At 43.3% G+C, this 25,957-nt stretch overlaps 2 protein-coding genes across 3 annotated transcripts in view; both read left to right on the top strand.

The window, feature by feature from the left end:
- LOC133019657 (FRAS1-related extracellular matrix protein 2-like) overlaps positions 1 to 12,956 on the top strand; it is a 64,464-nt gene extending 51,508 nt beyond the window's left edge. Inside the window, exons 12-24 of one of the 2 annotated variants that reach the window (XM_061086213.1) lie at positions 1,604 to 1,734; positions 2,184 to 2,342; positions 4,285 to 4,588; positions 5,685 to 5,816; positions 6,166 to 6,497; positions 10,379 to 10,571; positions 10,659 to 10,784; positions 10,888 to 11,015; positions 11,106 to 11,240; positions 11,328 to 11,454; positions 11,876 to 12,063; positions 12,169 to 12,315; positions 12,417 to 12,956. In XM_061086213.1, coding sequence (XP_060942196.1) covers positions 1,604 to 1,734; positions 2,184 to 2,342; positions 4,285 to 4,588; positions 5,685 to 5,816; positions 6,166 to 6,497; positions 10,379 to 10,571; positions 10,659 to 10,784; positions 10,888 to 11,015; positions 11,106 to 11,240; positions 11,328 to 11,454; positions 11,876 to 12,063; positions 12,169 to 12,315; positions 12,417 to 12,956 — 2,642 coding nt within the window. Of the gene's footprint in view, positions 1 to 1,603; positions 1,735 to 2,183; positions 2,343 to 4,284; positions 4,589 to 5,684; positions 5,817 to 6,165; positions 6,498 to 10,378; positions 10,576 to 10,623; positions 10,785 to 10,887; positions 11,016 to 11,105; positions 11,241 to 11,327; positions 11,455 to 11,875; positions 12,064 to 12,168; positions 12,316 to 12,416 lie in introns of both variants that reach the window. The other variant, XM_061086212.1, reaches the window with a different exon arrangement.
- Positions 12,957 to 15,847: 2,891 nt separating this feature from the next.
- On the top strand, positions 15,848 to 22,646 carry trim47 (tripartite motif containing 47). The gene is made up of 8 exons (XM_061085612.1): positions 15,848 to 16,036; positions 17,206 to 17,417; positions 19,404 to 19,449; positions 19,566 to 19,661; positions 19,987 to 20,211; positions 20,552 to 20,574; positions 20,674 to 20,795; positions 20,912 to 22,646. Exons 1-8 carry the CDS (start codon positions 15,857 to 15,859, stop codon positions 21,439 to 21,441), a joined length of 1,434 nt encoding a protein of 477 aa, XP_060941595.1. The 5' UTR covers positions 15,848 to 15,856; the 3' UTR covers positions 21,442 to 22,646.
- The last annotated feature ends 3,311 nt before the right edge of the window (positions 22,647 to 25,957 follow it).

Below are 25,957 nucleotides of genomic sequence, written 5' to 3'. Positions count from 1 at the left end.
GAACTATGGAATTGTGAATGTATTCCTCCGCCAGGCAGGAAATATGGTCATGATCTCCCCTCCCTCTTCTTCTTCTCCTCCTTCTCCATCTCCATTTCTCCTCATCCTTCTTCTTCTTTGTCATCTGCTCAATCTTCTTCCTCCTCCCCCCTAATATTCTTCTCCTACTTCTTCTTCTTCTCCTCATCTCCCTCCCTCATCTTCTTCCTCCTCTACTTCTCCTTCTTCTATGTCTTCTTTTCCTTCTCCTAATTATTTTTTCCTTCTCCTTTTTCTCCTCCTTCTTAATGTTCCTCTTCTCCTTATCCTCCTCCTTCATCTACTTGATCTTTTGCCTCCTCTTCGTCATATTCTTAGTCTTCTTCTTCCTCCTTAATCTTCTTCTCCATCTTCCTCTTGTTCAGCTTCTTATTCTTCTCATCCTCCTTCTTCATCTTCTTCCCCCTTTTTGTCTTCTTCTCAATCTTCTTCCTCCTCCCTCCTAATATTCTTCTCCTACTTCTTCTTCTTCTCCTCATCCCCCTCCCTCATCCTCTTCCTCCTCTACTTCTCCTTCTTCTATGTCTACTTTTTCTCCTCCTTCTTAATGTTCCTCTTCTCCTCATCCTCCTCCTTCATCTACTTGATCTTTTGCCTCCTCTATGTCATATTCTTAATCTTCTTCTTCCTCCTCCTCCTCCTTAATCTTCTTCTCCATCTTCCTCTTGTTCAGCTTCTTATTCTTCTCATCCTCCTCCTTCATCTTCTCAACTTTATTCCTCCTCTACTCTTTCTTTTCTTTATTCCTCTTCTTCTTCCTTTTCTTCATCTTCTTCTACTCTTTGTTTGTCTTCTTCATCTTATTTTCCTCCTCCTCCTCCTCCTCCTCCTCCTCCTCCTCCTCCTCCTCCTCCTCCTCCTCCTCCTCCTCCTCCTCCCTCTTCACTCTTCACTCTTCATTCTTTCTATGAGACATTTTGACTTGTGTGAAACAAGGCTCCCCACAGGAATATTGAACTAATGAAATTGGTCATAGCGATTTATTTGGGCAGGGGTTACTGATTTTTAATTTCATCCTTACGGGGGGACTAGTCCAGTGGAGGGTCATCTAATTCTTTGATTGATTTATTCCGTATTCTTCATGCTCTGTCAGCAGAGTGAAACCTTCCTCTCTCCGGCTCAGCTTTTAGTGCACTGAACCTTTCTTGGCTTAATCAAGGCCTGAAATATTTATGTGAATACATTCCGTCTATTCAAATCATACCTGACTACCCGCTGCTCAAACACTGCAAATCTCCCTGCAGTTTTGAATCATTCAGCTTTGAATATCTCATTTTTGCAGAATGTTTCTCCAGTGCAGCACATTTCTGATGCAAAGCTCTATTACTTATATCGTAAGGAGGCGGACCACCTTTGGCCCCCTAGAAACCTGCAAAGAAATATATTACTCTGAGGCAATGAAATATAAATTAGTCTAATCTGTGAATACTTTTTCTAGAAAGCAAAACTTTTGGTGGAATCTGACGTTATTATCATCTCAACAAGTGTCTGTTTTTGGTTTGCAGTGTGTTGTATATACACCTAATCATATTCACACTATCTCTGTGTGTCTTTGTGTGTCCAGACATTGAGTTCCGACAGGGGGACAAGGAGCATGTGGTGGAGGTGGAGGTTCTGTTCGACGGCATCAGAGAGATGAGAGAAGCCTTCACTCTCCACCTGAAGCCTGATGAGAACATGGTGGCTGAAACTCAGGTCAGGATGTGTTCATGAATAACCATCACGCAGCAGTCACACCAAATCCAAACCGACAGTGATGGAATTTCAGCTTGATGAAAAATGAAAGAGATAAGAAAAAAAAAAGGAAGAGAAAACCGTGGCTTTTTGATTTTTTTTTTTTTTTATCTGACTCACATTTATCCGGGTCGGTCCCACTGAAATCAGGGAATCTCTTTTTACAAGTTTACCTCAGCCCAGACAACAACAGCACTTACTGTAGTTGTAGCTGAAAGAGTCATGGAAACATTGCACAATGAATAATAGATCGCACAAGGAAAGAAGAACAGAAAGCAGGAGAAAAGAGGCAAAGAGGGAAAAAGAGAAACCATGAATCAACCACGACTGAAGGATTGTAAATCTTGAACGTTATTCCTGATGTCTGTATCCGTTAGTTCTCATCAAATCTCCCTTCTTCTCTTGTTCAGGTTACTAAAGTCATCGTGTACATCGAGGAGACCAACAGCATGGCTGACGTCACCTTCCCCTCCTTGCCTCATGTGGTGTCGCTCCTCCATTACGACCACGTCGCCAGGACACCAGACAACCTCCGCCCACCAGCCGGCTACCCTGTCGTCTGTGTGACAGTGAGTCAGGCTGACAGAACAATGTTCAGGAGCACGAGCGGCTCTGATGGCATCTTGAATTAGGGCGGATGGCGGAGCACTGTCTCACAGCACGATGCTTCTTGATTTGAAACATAGACTGAATGTAAAGATGGATGACACATAGGGTTGCAAAATTCCGGGATTTTTCAAAGTTGGAAACTTTCCATGGGAATTAATGGGAATTAACGGGAATATACGGGAATTAACAGGAATAAACGGGAATATACGGGAATTAACGGGAATCAACTGGAAATGTTGTGGGTAATTTATACTAGCTGTATTTACCTTGTCATATACAGACATAAATATAAACATTTTGTTTTGTCACTGGCTGATTTGAGCCCTGATGAAACTTTGGGCACTTGACTATATGCTTCTGCATCTTTGTGTCATTCTTAACATAGGTCTTTGCACAGTATTTTCAAATGTACACAGCCTTTCCTTCTACATTGGATGGGGTGAAATGTCTCCACACATGAGAGAGTGCACGTGGCATTGTTCTGTAGAATAAGATGAGAAAAAAGTTTGTAAAAAAACACTAATGCAATGCCAGAGATATAAATAGTTAGCCAAACAATTGGAATCGTCTGTAAACATATTTTACAATTGATGGATAAATGAATGGAAATAGGCTATAGATGAACAGATGAACAATCCTCAATAAGCATGCTAGTATATTTTCCACAGTAATATCATTGAAACTTACCTGACTAGTCCTGCACACTACAGCAGGCCTCAATAGCCCTGCTGTAGAGTGAAGGATGCTGGGAGTTATCTGTGCATGTGATGGAAGAATGCACAGGGTTGAACTTCAACGTGCAGCGTGTGCTGCATTCCAAATATCTTTAAAATTGAGTTTTGAATGATATTTTTATTGCTCAGCGTTTAATTTGCTTATTTATTTATTTTTTTTTCAAAATTCCCCAAATTCCCGAGCTTAACTTCCCATGGAATGTTTCCGGAAAGTTTCCGGAAATTTATGGGAAACTTTCCGCCCCTTTGCAACCCTATGGATGACAGATGTCTGTTGTACCCTGTGTGTGATAACATCATCCCAAAACGACAGGAACCATTCTTATTTTTATACATTATATTCATACAACTTACCACCAGAGACCCGTCGAGATGATTTGACTTGACTTTTGGAGAGCTGTCGTGTTGTCCATCTTCATACAGTCTATAAAAAGATGGAGATTTGACCTCAGGTTGGACCAGGGTCTGCCTGTGTGGAGTTTGCATGTTCTCCTGGTTCTCCTCCCAAAGTACAAAGACATGCATATTGGGGTTAGGTTACCTGGAGACTCTTAATAACCTTTAGATCTGAATGCGAGAGTCTATATGTCAGCCATGTGATACGCTGGCGACCTGTGCAAGGTTTACCCCCCCCACTCAATGTCAGCTGGAATTGGCTCCAACCTGCAGGACCTCATCAGGACCCTCATCCTCTGGGAGCAAGGGGGAGCACATTATTAACCCTCAGTACTTCAGCTTTTCTTGAGTCAAAGTTAAAGTGTCCTTCCACTGTTTGCCAGTCGGGCCTTAAAAGTCACATTACACCGTTTAGTAGGCCACGGCGTCCGGGCTTTTACTCTCAGGAGATCACTTCCACTCTTGAACACAGGCTCAGGGAGACACTGATGTGTTAAGTAATTTGTCCCTCAGGTGAAGGCTGTGTGTGTGTGTGTGTGTGTGTGTGTTGGGCTCAGATGTGTAGGAGGTTTTTCCACAAAGACAAAGCAAAGTCCTCTTATCAAAATCTAAGTGTTGAGTGCTGCACAATTAGGAACCGTGTCAACAGGAAGTCAAACACACAAACACAACTCACTTAAACATCACAATCTCCATGGCAACAGTCACTCATTTGTATTCGCCTCCTCTCTTTCCTCTTTTTCCTCCGGCACGTTCCTTCTCCGCTGTCCAGGCGTGCAACACCAAGTACCCGGACTACGACAAGACGGGCTCGATCTGCGTCAGCGAGCACATCAACAACACCTTGACCCGCTACCGCTGGCTCATCAGCGCCCCGGCCGGCCCGGACGGCGTCACCAGCCCCATGAGGGAGGTGGACTTTGACACTTTCTTCACCTCCTCCAAGAGGATCACGCTGGACTCGGTCTACTTCCAGGCCGGCTCCCGGGTCCAGTGCGCTGCCAGGGCTGTGAACTCCAATGGGGACGAAGGTTTGGAGCTCAGCAGCCCCATCGTCGCTGTCAGCCAGGAGGAAGGTGAGGACGGTGCAGGAAGCATTTGCTCGGTGTTTCCATTTGTCTAGAGAAGGAATTAAAAAGTGATTTGGAGTCAATCAACGGAGGGTTTTGTTCTCGTAGCGTCGTGAATGTTCAGAGATAACACAAGTGAACGAAGAGTCCTGAAAATACAGATGATATAAAAGAAATATATATTTTTAAATGAAGATTTTAACGGTGGTTTGTCTGAATTAAGGTGGAGGCAAGTTCATATCCTCAATGAAAAAATACCCCATTAAAAGCAAAATAGCCACAATCAAAAATGTGACTTGATTTAAGTACATACAGCAAGTATTAGAACAACTTGAGTATCTATCGTCATTACTCTGGTTTTTAATAACTTCTAAAATGTCTTTTTAACTGAGCTCCAGTTCAGCTTCACTCTTCAACTCGCTTGAAGCTGAGACTCTCCGTCAGTTCTCACATTAGCTCGCACCCGCTCATTCAAACTAATATTGAAGCTTCGATTTCAGCAATTTCCCATATTGTAAAAGATCATCATGTGGATGTAAAATCTTGTTCTTCAGAATATATCTGTCAAATAAATGGATTCTATTGGACTAGAAAGCAAAATATTTCAGTACTGTACTCACAGTAAATGTGACCGTTTATGGAACTATAGGGGGATGAATACATGGTAGAAGAGGCAGAGACACCATTTGCTTTGCCTGCAATAAACCATAATGTTCCTACAAGCTAAGAGCTTTGAGGGGAGGGGGTTGGGGGGGTCGCAGCTCTCAGACTTCTCAAATGCGGCCGTTGCTATGCTATTACTTATGCTCCGCTCCCTCCACCCACAAAACCTGAAAGCAACTCTCTCTCTCTCTCTCTCTCTCTCTCTCTCTCTCTCTCTCTCTCTCTCTCTCTCTCTCTCTGGGTGGTAGCAAGGTATTCTTAGAAAAATGGAAATTGCTACCTGACTCATGTAATGGATCAGGCAGGTTATGAGAAATGTATTTTTTTTTCTACTGTGTGATCTTCTGTGATAAGTCAAATAACCACACATGGATGTATCAGCTCTAATCACAGCTGCTCAGTCTGACCTTGTCTCCTCGTGTCCTCTGTCAAACTAAAGGAATGTGTCAACCACGTAAGATGGGGACGGTTGGCGCCGAGCCCTTCTCCGCCAAGCTGCGCTACACGGGCACCGACGACCCGCAGCACCCCAACCTCATCAGAGTGACGGTTACCATGCCTCACATCGATGGTAGGTGGGCGCTGGAGGCGGGACTCGTACCACGGAGGGAGTGTGATGTAGTGTGTGTGTAATGTTCACGTCTGGGGATCCTCAGGAGCGTGACAGCCAGAATATAGATGTCCCTGGTTTTGTGGAACCCTCGGCGTGGGAAGCCTCCAGCACTTCACATTCCCTTCTTGATTTTTAATCAGTTTGCTTCTGCCTTGTCTCCTCCACCAGGTTCCCCTCCTCCTTGCTCCCCGGCTTTTTGTTTTTCATTCCAATCTCCACGTCTCCCCCTCCGATCAACTATCTCTTCCCTATCCAAGTTTCTGAAATAATCATTTTTCATATCACCCCCCCTCTCTCTGTCTCGCAGGCATGCTCCCGGTCATCTCCACTCGGCCGCTCATGAACTTTGACCTGACTCTCAGCCCGGACGGAACCCGCGTGGGAAACCACCGCTGCTCCAACCTGCTGGACCACAGCGAGGTCACCACCGGCCACGGCTTCATCACGGCCTCCACGGGCAGCCCCGAGAGCATGGGCGACACGGCGCCCTACCAGTTCAGCGGCGCCCTGCGCGGGAACAGCACGCTGCGCTTCTACAGGAACCTCAACCTGGAGGCGTGTCTCTGGGAGTTCACCAGCTACTACCACATGTCCGAGCTGCTCACCGACTGCGGAGGCACCATAGGGACTGATGGACAGGTGTGTGTGTACATCTGCTTGACTGATAGTCTTTGTGTGTGTGTGTGTGCGTCCACCTGTGCACGTGATGGACTGTATGCTCAGTAGGGTTGCAAAGGGGCGGAAACTTTCCGGTAAGTTTCCGGAAACTTTCCATGGGAAGTTAAGCTCGGGAATTTTGAAAAAAACAAAAACTACGCAAATTAAACGCTGAGCAATAAAAACATCATTCAAAACTCTATTTTAAAGATGTATGGAATGCAGCACACACTGCATGTTGAGTTTCAACCCTTTACTGTTCATTCTTCCATCACATGCACAGATAATTCCCAGCATCCTGCACACTACAGCAGGGCTACTGAGGCCTCAATGATATTACTGGGGAAAATATATTAGCATGCTGATTGAGGATTGTTCATCTGTTCATCTAGCCTATTTCCATTAATTTATCCATCAATTGTAAAATAATTTGTACAGACGATTCCAATTGTTTGGCTAACTATTTATATCTTGGCATTGCATAAGTGTTTTTTTACAAACTTTTTTCTCATCTTATTCTACAGAACAATGCCACGTGCACTATCTCATGTGTGGAGACATTTCACCCCATCCAATGTAGAAGGAAAGGCTGTGTACATCTGCAAATACTGAGCAAAGACCTATGTTAAGAATGACACAAAGATGCAGAAGCATATAGTCAAGTGCCCAAAGTTTCCTCAGGGCTCAAATCAGCCTATGACACAACAAAATGTTTATATTTATGTCTGTTTATGACAAGGTAAATACAGTTAGTAAAAATTACCCATTTCCAGTTTATCCCAGTTTATTCCGGTTAAATGGAAAGTTTCCATTTGAATATTACCGGAATTTTGCAACCCTAATGCTCAGTTTATTTGCAGCCTCTCTGAGTGAGAGGGGCGCACAGACAGAACGGCACCAGGTCTGTTTGCCTGTGTCTCGCTCGGTGAATGCTTTCCAGCTCTGTAGTCCATCATGGATTTGGCAACACAGGTACACAGAGATATGCACGCTCAGACAAAGTGTTGCCAGCCTGTCAGTCTGTCCAATGATCCTCACACCACTGCTCCCAACATGGGGCATTAAAGTTTACCCTCACAGGAAATCTATGAAATCATGAAAGGAACTACTTATTTGGAGAATTAAATCTTAAGCACACCAACATCCCGTCGATTGTTACCATCCGTTTTGCTTTCTCACTGGTTTGACGCTGGAGCTTTTTCCCGGAGAAGTCAGACATCGCTGTTAAGTGTCGGTGTTACTGTCAGCCGTCAGTTTGACGCTAACAAACTTCCAGTAGCTTTTAGCCGTTGTTGCACTCTGCCGTTGTTGCATCATTGCAGCAGATGGTGCAATTGTTGTGTTATTTTTGTTGTACTCTATTTTCCGAGCTGCAGTGTTCTTCTCCTGCTTCTTGTTGTTGTTGTGCATTGGGAAACAGACCCTTGCTCCCTGGCTCATGTCCTGCTGCTCTTTTGTGTTCTCTCAGTCTTTGATCTGCAGGCTTCATGGTGCTGATCAGACTGCTGAGTGTGTGCACGTGTGTGTGTCTGTGTGTGTGTGTGTGTGTGTGTGTGTGTGTGTGTGTGTGTGTGTGTGTGTGTGTGTTTGTGTCAGAGAGAGGCAGCAATAGGGAACAAATAAGAAATTAATTTACTCGTCCCCAGTCACAGCGAGAGAACAGCTTGCACACATAGTCACACATGATGCCAGTCATCCACGAGACCCCGAGTCCCCTTCGTTAAGGGGGATCACTGTCACACTGTCACTTGGGTTGCGTTGTTTTTTTTTAACAAGTGTCAAAAGGGAAAAAAAAAAAGAAGAAGTCACAACCTTGCAGCTCCACCAGGGTGCACGAATCAGAGAGTGCAGGAGGAGTTGGATAATTAGTTTCCCTCTGAAGAACTTTAAGATGAAGCTAATGTTCAAACTGGAATGAAGCTCAGCAGAGAGCAAACCATCCGTTATGTTCATTTGGACACGGATCTAAAACTATATTAAAGAATCCACATTATCTCAGCCACACATTGGTGACAGTTACAGGTTTCTGGCCCCTTATGAAACCACATTGAAATCCATTAGATCCAGATTTGTATTTGCTTCTGCACCAAATAACACACATTCATTGATATCAGTCCCCCTCATCAAGATCAATAAATTATTTTTAGAAAAATCAAAGACAATTTGATAAAAGCGCCCAATCCTACAATGTTAAAGAATGTGAAAATATAAACCTTGATGTGAATTTGCACCAAAATTGATTGTGTTATTTCCTGCCCACATCCTTCCATCAAGTTCTGTGGTAATCCCACCTGTGGCTTTGTGCATAATCTTTCTTCTACGATCAAATGCAAATCTTTTTTTGCTTCTTTAATATAAAATGCTGGATCTGTGAGTTACTCCTTTATTTATATCAGAGCTTTAGAAGTGGGGAGTTGTTTCTCATTGTCCTGGGTTGCATTTTTATAAAAGTGTCAAGTAAAGATGACGATATTTCCTGGCAAGATGAACTGCTGCAATATGTATCCCTTCTTTTCCAGTCAGTATAAAGTTATTCTTAAAATCGTTTTCAAAATGGAATGATGGCTTTTTCAGACCTGAGCACTGAGGTAGTTTGTCTCCTATGGTTTATAGTCATTTAATTTATAATTTGTCTCCTGAGTCAGCGATTTCACAATTTACTCCACTGAGACGGCATGGATTCTGTGGTGCTTTGGGTGGATTGGGTAATAAATTACAGGTCTTTTGTGCAGATTCCCTCTGTTCTCAAAGATATTATATCAGACTCTCGATGCAGGGAAACTTTTTGCAGGTTGGATATTTCTGGATTTGGAGTGAAATGATGGAAAATGGATGGAGAGAGGGGGGAATAAGGGGGTTAGGAATCATGTTCACACTTTACTTTACTGAAAACATCTGAAAATTGACACTTACTTGTCTTCAAAGACTCAAACTAACATAAAACTAGCATTTAAATTACTTAAAATATATTTAATTTCTGACTTTCTTTTGTCTTTGTCAAACTTCTTTGGACACAATACCGTTAGTGAACAGAGACACCTTGTGGTTGACTTATGTAAATACATCTAAAATGTCATGATGGGTCCAAGATGAATGATATGTTTATAAATCAAAGTAAATGTGATCATATTGATTCTCAAATTGTGTGTACGCACTATTATATTTAATAGATTGTGCTTCAATAGTAGAGAACCTGAATTAAAAACTTTTAATAATAATAACTTACACCTTTTTTAAGGCGCACTATTTAATATATATTATTCCTAAAGTACAAAGTTCTGCACAACAGAAAAAAAATAGTAAAGTAGTACACAAATGATTATGTTGATAATAATAACAGAGATAAAAGAAAAAACACTAGCTGGGACTCTGAAGGAAGGATGTTTTGAGCTGAAACTTAAAAGAAGACAACGTCACAGACAGACTTATTTCCTCAGGCAGTTTGTTCCAGAGCCTTGGGGCCTTGATGACAAACACCACCCCCACCAGAAGTGTTTTACATTCCAAACTTTAAACTAATATAGAAAAAGAATAACACAAGCCCATGTGACGGTGGTTCTTTGTGTGCGGCGCTGAAAGACTTGGTTGAGTAGGAGTGAAAGAGTTCAAGCACCTTGTGGAGGAGAACAGTGGGATCACCTCTTACATCTTCTCACTGCTGTTTATAGCTGATCGACCTACATTAGGTGGATAATGCAACTGTGATACATTACTACTAAATATGTCTCGTTTATTGCTTCAACTACAATATCTAGTAAAGAAACAGCTTCTTGTTACCCCTAAAAACATTATGAGCTTAAAATTGTAGTGATTTGATTCAATGAATTCTTCTTTACTCGTCACTGCTGGAAACATCTGTGCAGGTGCTGAACCTGGTCCAGTCCTACGTGACCCTGCGTGTTCCTCTCTACGTGTCCTACGTGTTCCACTCGCCCGTGGGAACCGGCGGCTGGCAGCACTTCGACCTGCAGTCCGAGCTGAGACTCACGTTTGTGTACGACACGGCTATTCTGTGGAAGGACGGCATCGGAAGCCCCCCCCAGGCCGATCTGCAGGGTAAGTATCTCAGGATTGTGGGGAAACTGTAGTCACCATCTCTGGCAAACAGCTTCTGTAGAATCCTGCGTGTTTGCATGTGTCCAGGTGCCTTGTACCCGACCAGCATGCGGATCAATGAGCAGGGGCGTCTGGTGGTGAACTTCCGCACCAAGGCTCGTTTCAGGGGTCTGTTTGTGGAGTCTCACTCTGGAGGCAGGATCAGAAGAGCTGGTGAGACTGAACACAGACAAAAGATCAGTTTCATTGATTTTCACATTTTTTTAATGAGACAGTCGTTTTGAACTTCTCCTCCTCTCGATGTCTGTTACCAAAGGAGCCTCCACGTCATCCATGGTGATGAGTGTGGACCACCCCGGCCTGACTTTCAACCTCACATTAGTGAGGAGTGAGCCCACCTACAACCAGCCCGTCCAGCAGTGGACCTTCACATCAGACTTTGCTGTAAGGCTGCATTAACTATTTATCTGTGTGCTGTGTAAACACCTGGACAGAGACGGTCTCATGCGTGTGTGTCTCCTCTGCCTCCCACAGGTGAGAGATTACTCCGGGACCTTCACAGTGAAGCTGATCCCCTGCACCACAGCACAGAACATGGAGTACACGGTTCCACCTGTTTGCAGTCCCAGAGAACCCGTGACCTTCGACCTCGACATCAGGTTCCAGCAAGTAAGACTGTCACTCTCTCTGCGTCACTTCTATCTCTCTTTAGTCACAATGCTATCCCTCTCTAACCTTGTCCGCCCCCCCTTCCAGGTGAGCGACCCGGTTGCTGTAGAATTCAGTTTGAACACTCAGTTGTTCCTGTTGTCCAAGAGAAGCCTGTGGCTCTCCGACGGCTCCACAGGTTTCGGTCAGGAGAGCGACGTGGCCTTTTCCGAGGGTGAGTGTCCTCTGACAAGCTTAGACACCTAATCATCTATTCTGTGATCATTTCAGGGGAGATTTACAAAGAACCACTCTGGATGTTTTTGTCCCGTTATCTATCTTACATCACTTTCTGAAGCTATTAAGTTAATGTTAACAGTGACCATTATATCAGCTGACATTACACAACTGAAATTCAGGTCTGAAAGCATTACATTTTACTGGAAGACTACATACATAAACATCGTCATCTTTGAAAGAACTAAATTAATTTGGTCATTTTAGATTCATCCCTACATATTAGATGATAAAAGAACAGGAAGGAAATGAATCCAAACATCTACATTTTAATGATGCGGACGTTGGTTGTCAGTAATGTTCTGTATATTGTTTTTGATATCTTTAAATCTATAAATGTGACTCATGCTTTGTTTCAGGTGATACGGTGTACGGCCGGGTGATGGTCGACCCCGTGCAGAACCTGGGAGACTCGTTCTTCTGCAGCATCGAGAAGGTTTTCCTCTGCACCGGTGCAGATGGATACGTCCCAAAGTACAATCCCACCAAGTTTGAATTTGGCTGCCTGGCTGACTCTCCGTCGCTGCTTTATAGATTCAAGATTCTTGTGAGTATTTTCAAGTAGTTTCAAAGCACTGAGAAAGATTACAAATTTTTATTTTAATGTCAACACAAAATGTATTTCCCTCCTGAATCTCACACCCGTCATCAGGACAAGGCTCAGCCGGAGACTCAGGCCCGAGTGTTTGGTGACGTGAGTTTTAACGCGGCGCTGGCAGTGGACGACCCGTCGGCCTTGTCCCTCGTCAGGCAGCCGGGGTCCGATGGCTTCAGACTGGACTCTACAGCCATGTTTCAGGTCTCCTAGATCTTATTATTCCTCATAAACAATAACTTCAAAAAGCAGGGACTGCTCTAGTTTTGTGAACTGAATCCTGATGAATTTGTGTGTTTCCTCAGGTTGCCGCAGGCCGCGAGTGGTACATTCACACCATCTACACAGTCCGATCCAAGGAGAGCGCTAACAGAGGAATCGGGAAGCGCAGCCTCGAGTACCACTCCATGGTTTCCTCCAGCAGCGACCTGACCTCGAGTGTCAAAGGTCACCGCTCCAGGAGGTCAGCCGGCGACGAGATCCCAGAGGTCGCCGAGGATATCGGAGCCGACGACAACCGCGGCACCAACATCATGCACATGGCTCTGGACCGCACCAAGCGGCGGGCGGCGGGGGTGAACCAGATGTTTGCCAACGGGCTGGAACCCAGCGAGCTGAACGCGGAGGAGGAAGAGGAGGGTCTGCTGACTGTGGTGGGGGCGCTGGTGGGCGTGCTGCTGACGGCGCTCGTCGTGGTCAGCGTGGTACTCGTGCTGCGATCCAGACAGAAGGACGTGAAGGAGGGATGGAGGGAGGGGGTGCAGGAGGTGGTGAAGGGGTCGGTGAGCACGGAGCCCATGCTGGTGGTGAGGATGCAGGACTGCCACAACAGCTCAGAGGTCTGAGGATATGAGGATGGACAGATGGACAAAGGGATGAGGGAGCTTTTATAAAAACTTTGGGATTTTCTTTCCTTTTTCTTTTTTTTTTAATTGATATTAAATTTCTTTCATAACACCAAAAATCTGATGAGAGTGATCATATGCGTTATTGGGTGTGAGTGTGCGTGTGCCTGCTAGTGGGGGGGTTTCTACAGTATATCGGTTCCCTTATGCACCTTGATCCCAGCACAGAAACCAGTCCCACACACTTTACTTCACATTCCAACTCGTACTTGTAGTGGTAGCGTGGGGGTTTCAATTTCTCTCTCACCGGCTTTATGGTGTTAAAGTGCCTGAAGCAGCCGAGTCCCTTCAGGACGGTGTGAGTCACAGAGAGCAGCTCGTGTCACACAGCCACAGATGTGACGTGGCAGGTGCATCCTGGGTAAATGTCACAAAGTGATGTGAACGCTCACACTGAGAGGAGAACTGAAAGAAGAGTGTTCAGACGCTAGCGACCTGAAAACTTCTGTGCAACTCTGCAAAACATCACTTCAAAACCAGGATATCGATTAAACAGATCGCAAACAATAAACTGGATTTCTTCACACATTTGTGTAGCATTTTAGAATCGCATTGTGGATAAAAAATGTCCAGTATTTACACAATAATCTCCCTTCACTGTCCTCAGAGTTAATTAAAATCCATCCATGCAAGGATTATATTAGTTGAAAGACAAAGATTGGACTGATTAGAAATACTGAACCTAGATATTTGGCTCCAGAAATATTAAAACCATTCTGCATAAGTAGATTAATCTTCATCCCGGGCGGAACTGTGCCTTTAGGCCTCATATTCGTTATAGACGTTCACGCTGGATTACACAATGTGTTACAAAAAATTATAAACACAATCTGTGAAGGAAATCTGCATGACTCTCATATCGGTCGACTGGAGACGAAAACCACTGCTGAATATTTCATTCATTCACCATGTTTACTGTTCATTTTTGTTCCCATAAAATGAGGAAAATTTCTTCCGAGATGTGTCAACCAGCTCTGTAGCTGCTGAGTTGGGTTCTTAACACTTTGTTTTTCCTCATGTTGTGTGTCTTTTGTAAGATAATCTAATCAAACACTGGTTAAGACACACACACATGTAAGACACTCATCTCAGGAGTTCTGTATTTTTCAGAGAATGGACTCTGTGTTCTCACTAAATTCACTGTCGACTGAAGCTCCATCTCTGAGGATCTGCTTCTGATACACTGCTCGTAAGTGTGATGCTGTGAAACTGCAAATACTGAATTCACACGCAGCGATTTGACCCTGAAACTATGTTCCTGTGCTTTATTTCTGTCACTCGTGCTGTGTGGGTGATCACTGTTCTGACTCATGTTTGTTCGAACAAAGGATGCAAACAAAAACAGCTTCTTTACAGATCAGTGTGTCGCCATGAGGAATGTTACATTTAGGGCATTTCATATAATCCGCTCTCTCGTTATTTTCATCAATGTCACTGGTGAAATTTCCGTCTTGTTGAAAACCTGTGTCTTACTCTGCTTCGGATATATGAAAAGCTGAGATCAGTGTTCCTAAATATCTGTCTTGGTGTTGTGAGTCATGATTGTGTACTTGTTTCCAATGTTCATCAGGGTTGTGTCTGATGTGATGAGCGTCATCTGTGGTGTGAATCAGTGTGAGGGGTGTACGGGTGTGTGCAGAGTGTACTGTGTGGAAACCTTCATGTGAATCCTTATTATTTTCACCCTGATGAATTTGGAAATGAAACCATGTCTGACATCAAATGCACTTTTTTGAGCCACATCCCTCACACATGCCAATCCAAGCTATGCAATGTAATGTATAACCCACAGCCAGTTATCCCCATGTATATGACAACCTTAGCACAAACAGTCAAACTTGATAATCACTTTGTGTCTTTTTATGAATGGGTTTTTATGTACATGTATTTAAGAATAAACAGTGTTGCTTACTGGTAGGGATTTGTTGATTTCACTGAGTGATTAGAATTATTCAACCTATATATTTGGCTCCAGAATTATTAAAACCACTCTGCTTAAGTAGATTTATCTTCATCTTGGGCTGAACTGTGCCTTTAGGCCTCATATTCGTTATAGAAGTTCACGCTGGATTACACAATTTGTTACAAAAAATTCTGTGTAGGGATTTGTTGATTTCACTGAGTGAAGACCTGGAGTATGAAAAATTATTTATTAAGATTGTTCTGCTTTGAAGCTTTGAATCAGGATTGTGTTTATTGTTGAGTAGACTCTGAACATAAAAGGATTAAGCTTTGATGTTTGGTGCATATTTACGGAAGAGGATTAGGGCCACTGTGGAAAAAACAAGGTAGTTCTGAGTTTTAACTCAGAATTCTGACTTTTTTCTCAGAATTCTGACTTTAATCTTCTGACTTTAATCTCAGAATTCTGACTTTTTTCTCAGAAATCTGACTTTAAACTCAGATTTCTGACTGTAAACTCAGAATTCTGACTATAAACTCAGAATTCTGACTTTAACCTCAGAATTCTGACTTTAAACTCAGAATTCTGACTCATATTAAATAGAAAGACAGGGGAAAATAAAAAAGCTAATTAAGAAGCAAGTACTGTAGATCAAGGAGAAAGAGGAAGACAGGAGCTAAGAATACAAGAGCAAAACGTGAAAAAGTTATAGTTATATTCAGTTATTTCCCTTTGAAAACTGTCCAGGGGTTTTTACTGATAGATAAACATCTGTATCGAAGTTATTTGTAATCGGATCGAACCCCCCAATGTGATGGTATCGCCCGCAGAGCAGGAGGGAGAAAGGGCCGCCTCTGATTGGCTGAGAGGGGAGATGACGTAGCACAAATTTGGCCGCTGCCCTTCTTCCGCCCTCACTTCCTGCAGGTCCGTGAACATGGCGTCCGCAGGAGCCGCAGACGACTGGAAGAAGGAGCTGACATGTGCGATCTGTCTGGATTACTTCAAGGACCCGGTCATCCTGAAGTGCGGACACAACTTCTGTCGCTTCTGCATCTGCATGCACTGGGACGAGAACGCCGGGGACTATGGGTACCAGTGTCCCCAGTGCCGGACGGTGGGTTGCTGCACGTCCACCGCTGGTTTGCGTCAGTTTGCTGCTGCCGTTAAGAGACATTATTAATATCATTCATTTATCAACTGATTCGAAGTAGCAGAGCCTTGTGTGATGGTATTAGCCACCTAGGTTTATGGTGTAGCCACTGCTGCTAGCTGACGTTAGCTAGCTAAACATGTTAGCAGCAGGTTTAAAACTCCATTGCATGGCAGGTGCTCAATTGACAACAGTTTAAAAACAATAAAGAGAAAATGAAGGAAAATAAGACATTTTCATGCGAGGGGACCAAGAAACATGATTTGTTAAAAAACGTGTGTAGCGTATCTGGATTGTTTGTAGCTATTGCTGCTAGTTGACACAAGCTAGCTACAATGTAACAGCAGTTAAAAAGCGATTATTTTGTAGAAGTGTAGCATCGAGGATAGTATATATAGAAGTAAAGATATTTCTAGTGTTGGAACAAGTGACACAGGTGTAACTTGTCTGGATGTGTTTGTTTGTAGCTACTGCTGCTAGCTGACACAAGCTAGCTACAATGTAACAGCAGTTAAAAAACTATTAATTTGTAGAAGTGTTACATCGAGGATAGTAATATATGGAAGTAAAGATATTTGCTAGTGTTGGGACAAGTGACACAGGTGTAACATATCAGGATGAGATTGTTTGTAGCTACTGCTGCTAGCTCCCATTAGCTAGCTACAATGTAACAGCAGTTAAAAAACTATTAATTTGTAGAAGTGTTACATCGAGAGTAGTAATCTATGGAAGTAAAGATATGTTCTAGTGTTGGAACAAGTGACACAGGTGTAACATATCTGGATGTGTTTGTTTGTAGCTATTACTGCTAGCTGACGTAAGCTAGCTACAATGTAACAGCAGTTAAAAAACTATTAATTTGTAGAAGTGTAGCATCGAGAGTAGTAATCTATGGAAGTAAAGATATTTTCTAGTGTTGGGACAAGTGACACAGGTGTAACATATCTGGATGTGATTGTTTGTAGCAACTGCTGCTAGTTGACACAAGCTAGCTACAATGTTGCAGCATATACAACAGTAGCTTTGTGTTTTGGCTGATACAAGAGAGATGTTGTATTGCACAATAAACACACGCTGAACAAAACTATAACAACTTCTTGGTCACAGATTCTCTTTTGTTGCATTCCTCTCAGGTGTTCAACAAGAAGTCGTTCACCAAGAACTACCTGGTGCAGAACCTGGTGGCCAAACTGGACGATCTTGAGTGTCTGGGCTCCAGTTCTTCGCCCCCCCAGCCTGTCAAAGTAGACGGGAAGTGTGAGCAACACGGAGAAGAGCTGAAACTCTACTGCCAGACCGACAAAAGGCTGATCTGTGTTGTGTGCCGGGAATCTAGAGCACATAGGTTGGTTTGTGTATTCACCTTTTTTATATAGGGATACCACTGATATGTTGGTTTACTATACTTATTTCTCACTTGCAAGTGCTTGCAGGACAAGATTCATTGTTGTGAACAATTATTAGTGACTGATTGCGCAAGTTGTCGTTGTACACCTTGTCATTGACATGAATCTGCACCGATGCCTCAACCAACAACATGCAAAGAGTAGTGGCAAACATTCATAACATCTTTGCAAAGCTGAAAGTGACGCCCACAGAATCCAAATCCCAAAATCCGGTTTTAATTTGTTCCTTCAAAAAGAACACGACAAATCCTCACTTGAAATGTTACTGAAGCAAGTCATTCTTTATCAGAATAGTTATAAATGGACTGAATGATTAATCTACACATAGTACAAATTCCAGAACTGCAATAGAACATTACAGTAAAGTTTCCACATTGGTGTACAAAAGGATTATGGGGAAATGGACATATTTAATTGACCAAGACAGAATATAGTCCCAAAATTGGTACTATTCAGACTTTGTTGACTTAATAATTTCTACTTTTACAGCAACTGTCATTGTTACTCCTTTAGTGTTTATTCACTTAAAATCTATCATCATCCTCTCAGGTTTAATGCTTAAAATCTGCTTATTTGTTGTCCTGTCCCCGTTTTGAATTAGAAGTCAAATATTTAACTTTGCTTAGCTGGTCTAAAACTTGTCTGTGTCCAATCTGGCCAAAGATAGCACAGTGTTTGCTGTTTCATATTTTTCCTGTTGATGCCAAATACTTGTGGCACAATATCACAATGTGTCTGCTGGCCTCTAAACCTCAACTGTAATTCACATTGTGCCCTCGGTTTGTTATCCTAATGTTCCAGTGTGGAGTTGTAAGACTGTATAAACCTTATCACTAAGAATTTCCCCAAAGGCAAGAGCTTCAGGAATGGCTTTGTGAACACTGAGTCCAGCTGGCAGTCCCTATTCGCAGTTGCCATGGCAATCAAGGCCGTAGCACAGACCTTAATCGTAAAAGATATGATGAACAGCCGCTGAGTGTGTAAACAGAAAACCGGTGCTGGTCAGGGTCACAAGGGACGAGGTCGTCTTTTGTGTTCTTGTCTGTTGCATGAACTAAACATTGTTCACACGCATTGTGAACTTTATCCGCTCTAAGTTCTCCCCAAACAAATCTACTTCAACATGCACCTTTCTAAACCCCGGTTGTTCTCGATAATACTTTTTAACTGTTAGGATTGTTGAAATCAGACATCTGGATTTTTAACAGTGAAACAAGCTGATCTCTTTCTCAAATCAAAGCTCCTGGCAAGGGTGTTAGTATTTGTTCCAGGTTTAGGAATGAGTGGCTCAGAGCTTTTGAAATAAGAGCTCTGAGGCTCTGGATCACTGCCTGAGGAAATAAGACAGGCTGAGTCAGTATCTTCCTTTTTTAAATCAAAGCTTAAACATACCTTATTACATCACAGTCCCTGATTTTTACCTAATTCTAGTTTTTATTACTGTATTAGGTCATTCTTAAAACTGCTGCCACACGAAGTGTTTTTATTCCTTTTTAGATTCGATGTATTAGGCACTTTGTAACTATGTTTTAAGAAGTGCTATTTAAATGGTTAATATTGTGTGTTTTCATGTTAAGGATTTGATAAACAACAGAATCTTCACCCTTGTATGTTTGGGTATTGTTGTCCTACTCAGACAATCTCCCTATTTGGACTGGTACATTTTGTATGGGTGTAAATACGCCACGCAAAGGACTATGACCTTCAGCCTACACTAGCAAACGTAGCGATGCAGAGGCAGTGAAGAAGAAGACTAAACACACTGTCTGTTTTGATAAAGAGTGAAATGCTGTTTGTACTGTTTATGTTTTGTTGCACCTCGAGCGAAGCTGCTGAATGTAAACAGGCCCTCATTCCAGCTGAAGCATTGTGAGAGTCACACGCTGCTCTGGAAACTAACCAGTTGTCCTTCTGTCTCGTTTCAGACACCATGAGGTGGCTCCGGTGCCAGAAGTTGCAAATGATATGAGGGTGAGTTGGCAAAGAGATCAGATATTGTTTTTTTCCGCCCATCTAACCTCTATTACCAAAACTGATTCATCATTTCTGACAATGTATATGTGTCTTGATGAAATGTTTTATTGCAGATGGAATTAAAGCAGAGGCTAATTGAGCTCAACTGGGAGAAGTCTGCGTGTTTGGACATTACAACGGCTGAAACGCTAAACAAAGATGAAGCAGTGGTAAGGGATGGACCTTTATTAGTTTTTTGTTTTTTTTTAGTTTTTTTGCTGTTGACATTCACAGATGGTATTTGTGATGCAAGCCTGTGGAGTGTTTGATTCAAACTTTTACCCTCTGGAAGTCTTCAGTCTGACTAGTTTAATTCAAGTCAACTTAAATTCAAACAACAAAGAGCAATCCATCCTCAAGGCCCGATTTATTTGTCATCATGAAGTGTTCTTCGCAATTAGTTGTTGTGTGTATATATATATGTACTGTACATGCACACCCCTTATCATTATCATCAAATCCTTAATGCTGATCTGTTGAACCTCTGTTCCAAAGGTCAACAAACGGAGAATCAAGGAGAAGATCGAAGCGGATATCGGTGCCATGGTCCAGTTCTTGCTGAGTGAGCGAGACTCGCTGCTCGAGGGCCTGGAGATTCAGGCCGAGGACACTGTGTCACTGCTGGATGAAAACTTGGATATGCTAGAGAAGGAAGGTGCAGCTTTGGACAAAGTCATAGCTGATATCCACGGCCACATGGGTGGGAAGACGAGCTTTGAGGTCAGTGCGACTTAACACCGACTCTCGCTTTCTTAAATTCTCTTAAGTTAATGAAGATTGTCAGTCATCCAGGTCATGGTATCTTCAGAAGTTGTGAAAGTGTATGTAGGCAACTGGACTTGCTTGTGTTTCATGAAGACATTTCACCTTTTATCCAAGAGGCTTCTTCATTTCTGACTGACTAGTGGGAGGTATCTCTGTGGGTTTGTTAGTTAGACATAGTGACTCACCAACCAATAGAAAGCCAGTTGTAGTGATGACGAATGGATTATCCTCTCCCTTGTTTAGTTACTTTCTCTGCAGGTTCTGTTCTAATCAAAATGTCTCTTTCTACCAACAGAGTCTTGCTAAGACATGGACAGAGTAAGTGGCTAAACATGTATTTGAACCTATGAAATCTCTCTTGTTTGTTTGGTAACAAATTAACATTTAGTTTTGTCCCATCACCGCCTCCCTTCCCAGTGTCGTCCACCGCGAGCCCTTCCCCACCCCCGAGGTTCTGGGTGTGAATACTGGATTTCCAAAATACTCAGGGCCCATCCAGCTCATTTTGTGGAAGAAGATGATGCACGTGCTGCACACCAGTGAGTCTCCTCTGCACACTGAAGCAGATACTGAGCACAGTGAAGATATCCATTAGACGGACATTTATACATAAGATGAGTGTTGGTAAATCCTGAATTCTTCTGTGTCTCCGCAGTGCCTCAGAACCTGACCCTGGACCCCGACACCGCCCACCCATACCTGATCATCTCAGACTTTGACACCCAGGTGGAGGAGGGCCACGTGCGTAACCAGGACCCGGAGATGCCCAGCCGCTTCAGCCGCTTCTGTGGCGTGCTGGCCATAGCCCAGTACTCCAGTGGCCAGCACTACTGGGAGGTGGATGTGAGGGACAAAGGCGTGTGGTACCTGGGAGTCACCACTCAGAGCAGCAACAGGAAGGGCTTCGTCAACCTCACGCCCTCCGCAGGATACTGGAGCCTGTGTCTGCAGGACCGGCTGTACGCCAACGACGAGGACGGACGCATCCCGGTGGCGGACTACTGGGACTCCCCCCGGGTCGGCGTCTTTCTGGACTACGACAAAGGGCGCCTCAGCTTCTACGACGGCGTCACAATGAAGAAACTTTACATGTTTGACACCTGCTTTGATGAAGCGGTCAGCCCATTCTTCAGCCCAGGGAAAAACGATCCAGGCAGCCGGCTGCAGATCTGCCACTATTACTGAATGAGCTGCAGTGAGGCTTTTGAATGAATTGTGTAAGAGTCAACTCGTGTACGCCTTTGTTTCCAGATGTGCTGCTGGCAAGGCTCGAAGGTTTAAACACACACACACACACACACACACTGTAGGCTCATACCCTGACTACTGTGGCCGGGTGTCAGCAGAGGAACTGTCTGCTGGGAACCAGAGAACCGACGGCTCTGATCCTGTTCACAACCGCGATGCTCCTCCACTGTACATAAACCTTTTGGCTGAGTTTTTGTTTTGGACCGGGTCAGGGCTCCAGCCGTGTTGGTTAGTCCTGTAAGGAAACATGGCCTCGTTATCACATTGATACTTGTGGACAGTTGCGACTCCCTCATTAGCTCCAGCCTGAAGTCGGTGCTGACGGCCTTCACATCTCAGTGACTGGATTCGGTCACGCTCTCGACTCATGGACCTTGTTTGACCTCCAGGAACTAATGGCTCAGGTTGTTTTGTGGATTTTAACACCAGTGCAGATTATGTCTTTTAAAACTTGACCTGTCATTTTTTTTTATTGTTCTGTACATTCTGTACTTCTTGGGACCGTTGCAATTTCCTCTGTTTATTGTTCCGAGTCACATTTTTGTGAGCAGTTGTACAAACGAGACAATTGGCTTTGTTTGCAATTTAAAACTGGGTCAGTTCGAATGTGAGCAAGTTCAAATATTATAGTGACCAGTTATCAACTGTCATTAATTTAATCAGCTACATACGCCCAAACATGTATATATGTGGTTGAACCCATAGATGTGTTTTACTTTATAAAGACATTCCATCACATCCAAGAGCCAAAACAGTGTTTATTTTAGATTCTGTTACATAATCCTGCTTCACTTGTTTTGACAATTTGGCCATTTTATTCAAATTGAATGTAAAATACATGTATATGGACTGTTGTACAAATATTGGTCCTTTCTTCTGAAATGTAAGTTTTTACATATTTTCTTGCTTGTGCAGTTTGCCAATGTTTTTAATGCGAGGCAGAGTAGAAACATTTACCAGGATCAGTGATAATATTTGAGAAGACGTACAATCAATTTCAAGATGCTTTTATTTTTTGTATGTTTTGCCTATGATGGTATTTCATTTCATACCTTTACATACTTTTGGTTGCTTCTCTCATCCATGTGTACAGCGAAGCAGTTTGAGATGTCTTGATAAGCGACATAAAAATTATATTGTTATTCCTGTTTTGGGTCGTTTCCTACTTTTAATATGCTTCGTTTCTCACTTTACGATGTTTTTTTAAAGACACAAGCATTTCATTTTTTATCTGATCAACCATTTCCCTCTCAAATTGCATTATTGGGCTTTACATGTGAAGTTCCTGGGGAATGCTTTCTGTGTTTACACCCTAAACTACATCATAAATCTGCCAGAAATGCTGAGAGTGGCTGCAGTGGCCAGACAGCTGTCGGGTTGTGGTTTCCTGTTTTCTCATCTCTTGCTATTCCTGTTCAGCATCTAACATTCAACGGAGGAAACAAATAGTTGAGCGATATCCTCACCATGAATTGTAAATGGAATGTCTGCCTTTTATTGCTCGGTTTACAGAAAGCTGTACTCATTTGACGATGCAGAAATTCAGAATAATGCTTGAATACCCTTAAAATACTGTTTGAGATATAAACTGAAGTTTCTATTCATCTCTTTAGTTTAGTGGAAACAAGTGTTTTAAAACAGTCTGAAAATGGCAGGTGTCATTTTTCAAAGAAATTTGAACCCTTCCTCAAAAAAAAGCTTGAATTGACTGCGGAGTGGTTTTATCCAATGGACCATTTGCACAACAGCTGGTTGTAATATTCTGTAATATTTACATTCAAGCCATGATTACATAGGGATCAATTCTTTGTAAGACTGGCCTCTTGTAGTTTACAGTGGGACAACACAAAATTATTGATGCAGTGTTGAAATTACATTGGAAAAACTAGGGCTACATCGTAGCACTAACGGGCTCGAGCACCCGCACGTTGAAGCCTGTTGCGGTCGGGGGAGAGAGCCAACGATGACCAAGCGCACGTCTCTGCGTTGCATGCATTTTGTGCTCTGCAAGGATAAACACTTCACTTCCTGTAGCCAGCAGGTGGTGCTGTGATTTTAAGTCATGTTTTCTGTGTAGATGTCTTCAAGACGGGACTCTTGTCTTACATGTCTAGTTTGGACCCGATTGGACCAAATATGCCTGAGATACAGTAGCTCATGTTTTGATGGCGTGTTAACAAACTTTGATGCAACGCCACGGTCACACCGTGTGATGAAATCAAATATACCAAGGAAGTTTATATCTCCATCTTGTTCAGATGACATTCCCAGAAGTTGAAGTTGATCTGATGAAAGCCCTATGAGTTCGTCAAAGTACAAATGGAAAATGGCCAAAATAGCCATTAAAGTCAAAATAGCGGGCTTTCTGTTTGGTCTAGCATGTCTATCCAAGAGACTTATATGTTTTTTATGAAAAGACACATGTCCCTATAGATTTTTGTAGATGTCGGCCAATCGTAGTGCCAGGGCTGCCCTTTAGGGGGCGCTATTCAGTTATTTTGCCAGGCCCATTCCTTAAAACCATCTGAATGTCTGTGGGTTGTGGCTACACATGTGTAGTTTGAGGGAGCTAGACCCATATACAATACAATACAATAGGGCCCCCCACCGCTCGGTGCTCGGTTCTTTCAAACACATCCATGTCAGTGTAATTATAGATTTCTGTCTTCTCAAAGTGAGAACCAAATATGTGTGATAAAGGAAGGTCAGTGTTTGATTGACAGCTGATCTCTGTGCGGAGCAGAAACGTCACCACGAAGAACTTTGATCAACAAACATGGAGACAAAAGAAGTTAAAGATTAACACACATAATCTAAATCACTGCTTTTAATGACTCAAGTCTATTTGAGTTTACAGAACTCAGCTGTGGATCCAGGATAATAAACCCTAACTCTGGATCCAGCATAGAGAGGCTGAGTGAATGTGGTCTGGACTCTGTGGAGGAGAGTCATGGTGTCGGAGACGCTGTAGAAGGAGAGAACACCTGCACTGTGATCCAGGTACACTCCTACTCTGGAGGAGAAAGGACCTGACAGTGGAGTCATGATCCTGTTGTAATAAAAGTCATAACTGTTTCCATCACAATATAATGACCAAGATTTATCATTGAATCCAAATCTACATTCATCTGACTCTTCTGCTCTGCTGATATTCGTGGATACGACTGCTATAGCAACTGCTCTTCCCCCCACCTTCACCTCCCAGTAACAACGTCCAGTCAGACTCTCTCTACTCAGGACCTGACGCCAATAAGTGAATCTGTCTGGGTGATCAGAATAAGACTGTTCTTCACTCGTCCATGTTACTTTTCTGTTTTCCTCAGATAATAACAACTCTTTGTGTGCTGTGTTTGGATCCAGTGTGATTTCCTGTGAATATCTTAAAAAGTCACCTCTGGTCTCTGGCTCTGGTTGTCGCAGTAAAACATCCACTTGAGACACAATCTGTAAAATCTCTGTCTCTGTCTCACTCAGACTGTCCTGTAGTCGACCACTGACCTGTGACACAGCTGCTGTCACGTCCTCAAAGTTCCTCAGAGGACAGATCCTGAAGCTGGATGAGTGTGTAGATCCACTGAGTGGTGACAGTGAGGGGTAGTTGTGTAGAAGCTGGTTGTGATCCTCTGTGTCTGAGAGCTGCGTCAGTTCATGGTCTTTCCTCTTCAGCTCATTGATCTCCTGCTCAAGTCTCTCCTGAAGCTCTCTGACTCGACTCACTTCAGTTTCCTGCTGGGATCTGATCTGCTGCTCCACATCAGAGCTTCTTTTCTCCAGCACACGGATCAGCTCAGTGAAGATCTCTTCACTGTCCTCCACTGCTTTATCAGCAGAGCCATTGACGGCCTCCTCCTCCTGTGGAAGCAGCTTCACGTCTTTTTCTGTGTCCTGGACTCTCTTCCGGATTGTTCGTCTCCTCAGCCTGAGCTCTCTCTGCCTCTTAGTTCTTTCTGCTGCAGCTGACACTGTGTCGTGGTCTTTATGTTCATCCACAGAGCAGAGATAACAGATACACTGCTGATCAGTGCGGCAGAACATCTTCATCACCTCGTCGTGACGAGAGCAGATGTTCTCCTGTAGCTTCCCCGAGGGCTCCACCAGCTTGTGCTTCTTCAATGGAGGGGACTGAAGATGAGGCTGGAGGTGTTTTTCACAATAAGAGGCCAAACAATTCAAACAGGACTTGAGAGCTTTCAGTTTTCTCCCAGTGCAGACATCACAGGCCACATCTTCAGGTCCAGCATAGCAGTGATCAGCAGGAGCAGCTTGGAGTCCAGTCTTCTTCAGCTTCTCCAGTGAATCAGCTAACATGGTGTTTTTCTCCAGGACAGGCCTCGGTGTGAAGGTCTGTCTACACTGAGGACAGCTGTAGCTCCCTCTCTCTTCCTCTTTGTCCCAGTGGGTGTTAATACAGCTCTTACAGTAGCTGTGTCCACATACAGTAGTCACCGGATCC

Source organism: Limanda limanda, chromosome 14 (assembly GCF_963576545.1).
Source record: "Limanda limanda chromosome 14, fLimLim1.1, whole genome shotgun sequence".
Classification (NCBI taxonomy): Eukaryota; Metazoa; Chordata; class Actinopteri; order Pleuronectiformes; family Pleuronectidae; genus Limanda; species Limanda limanda.
Note: the sequence above shows the minus strand (reverse complement) of the source record. Positions and strands in the feature narration are given on the sequence as shown.

Excerpts from the sequence above, each read along its gene's own strand:
- trim47 (XM_061085612.1), top strand. The coding sequence starts at position 15,857 with ATGGCGTCCGCAGGAGCCGCAGACGACTGGAAGAAGGAGCTGACATGT. Across the intron at positions 19,450-19,565 it reads AAGTTGCAAATGATATGAGG|ATGGAATTAAAGCAGAGGCT; the intron begins GTGAGTTGGCAA and ends GTTTTATTGCAG. Across the intron at positions 19,662-19,986 it reads TAAACAAAGATGAAGCAGTG|GTCAACAAACGGAGAATCAA; the intron begins GTAAGGGATGGA and ends TCTGTTCCAAAG.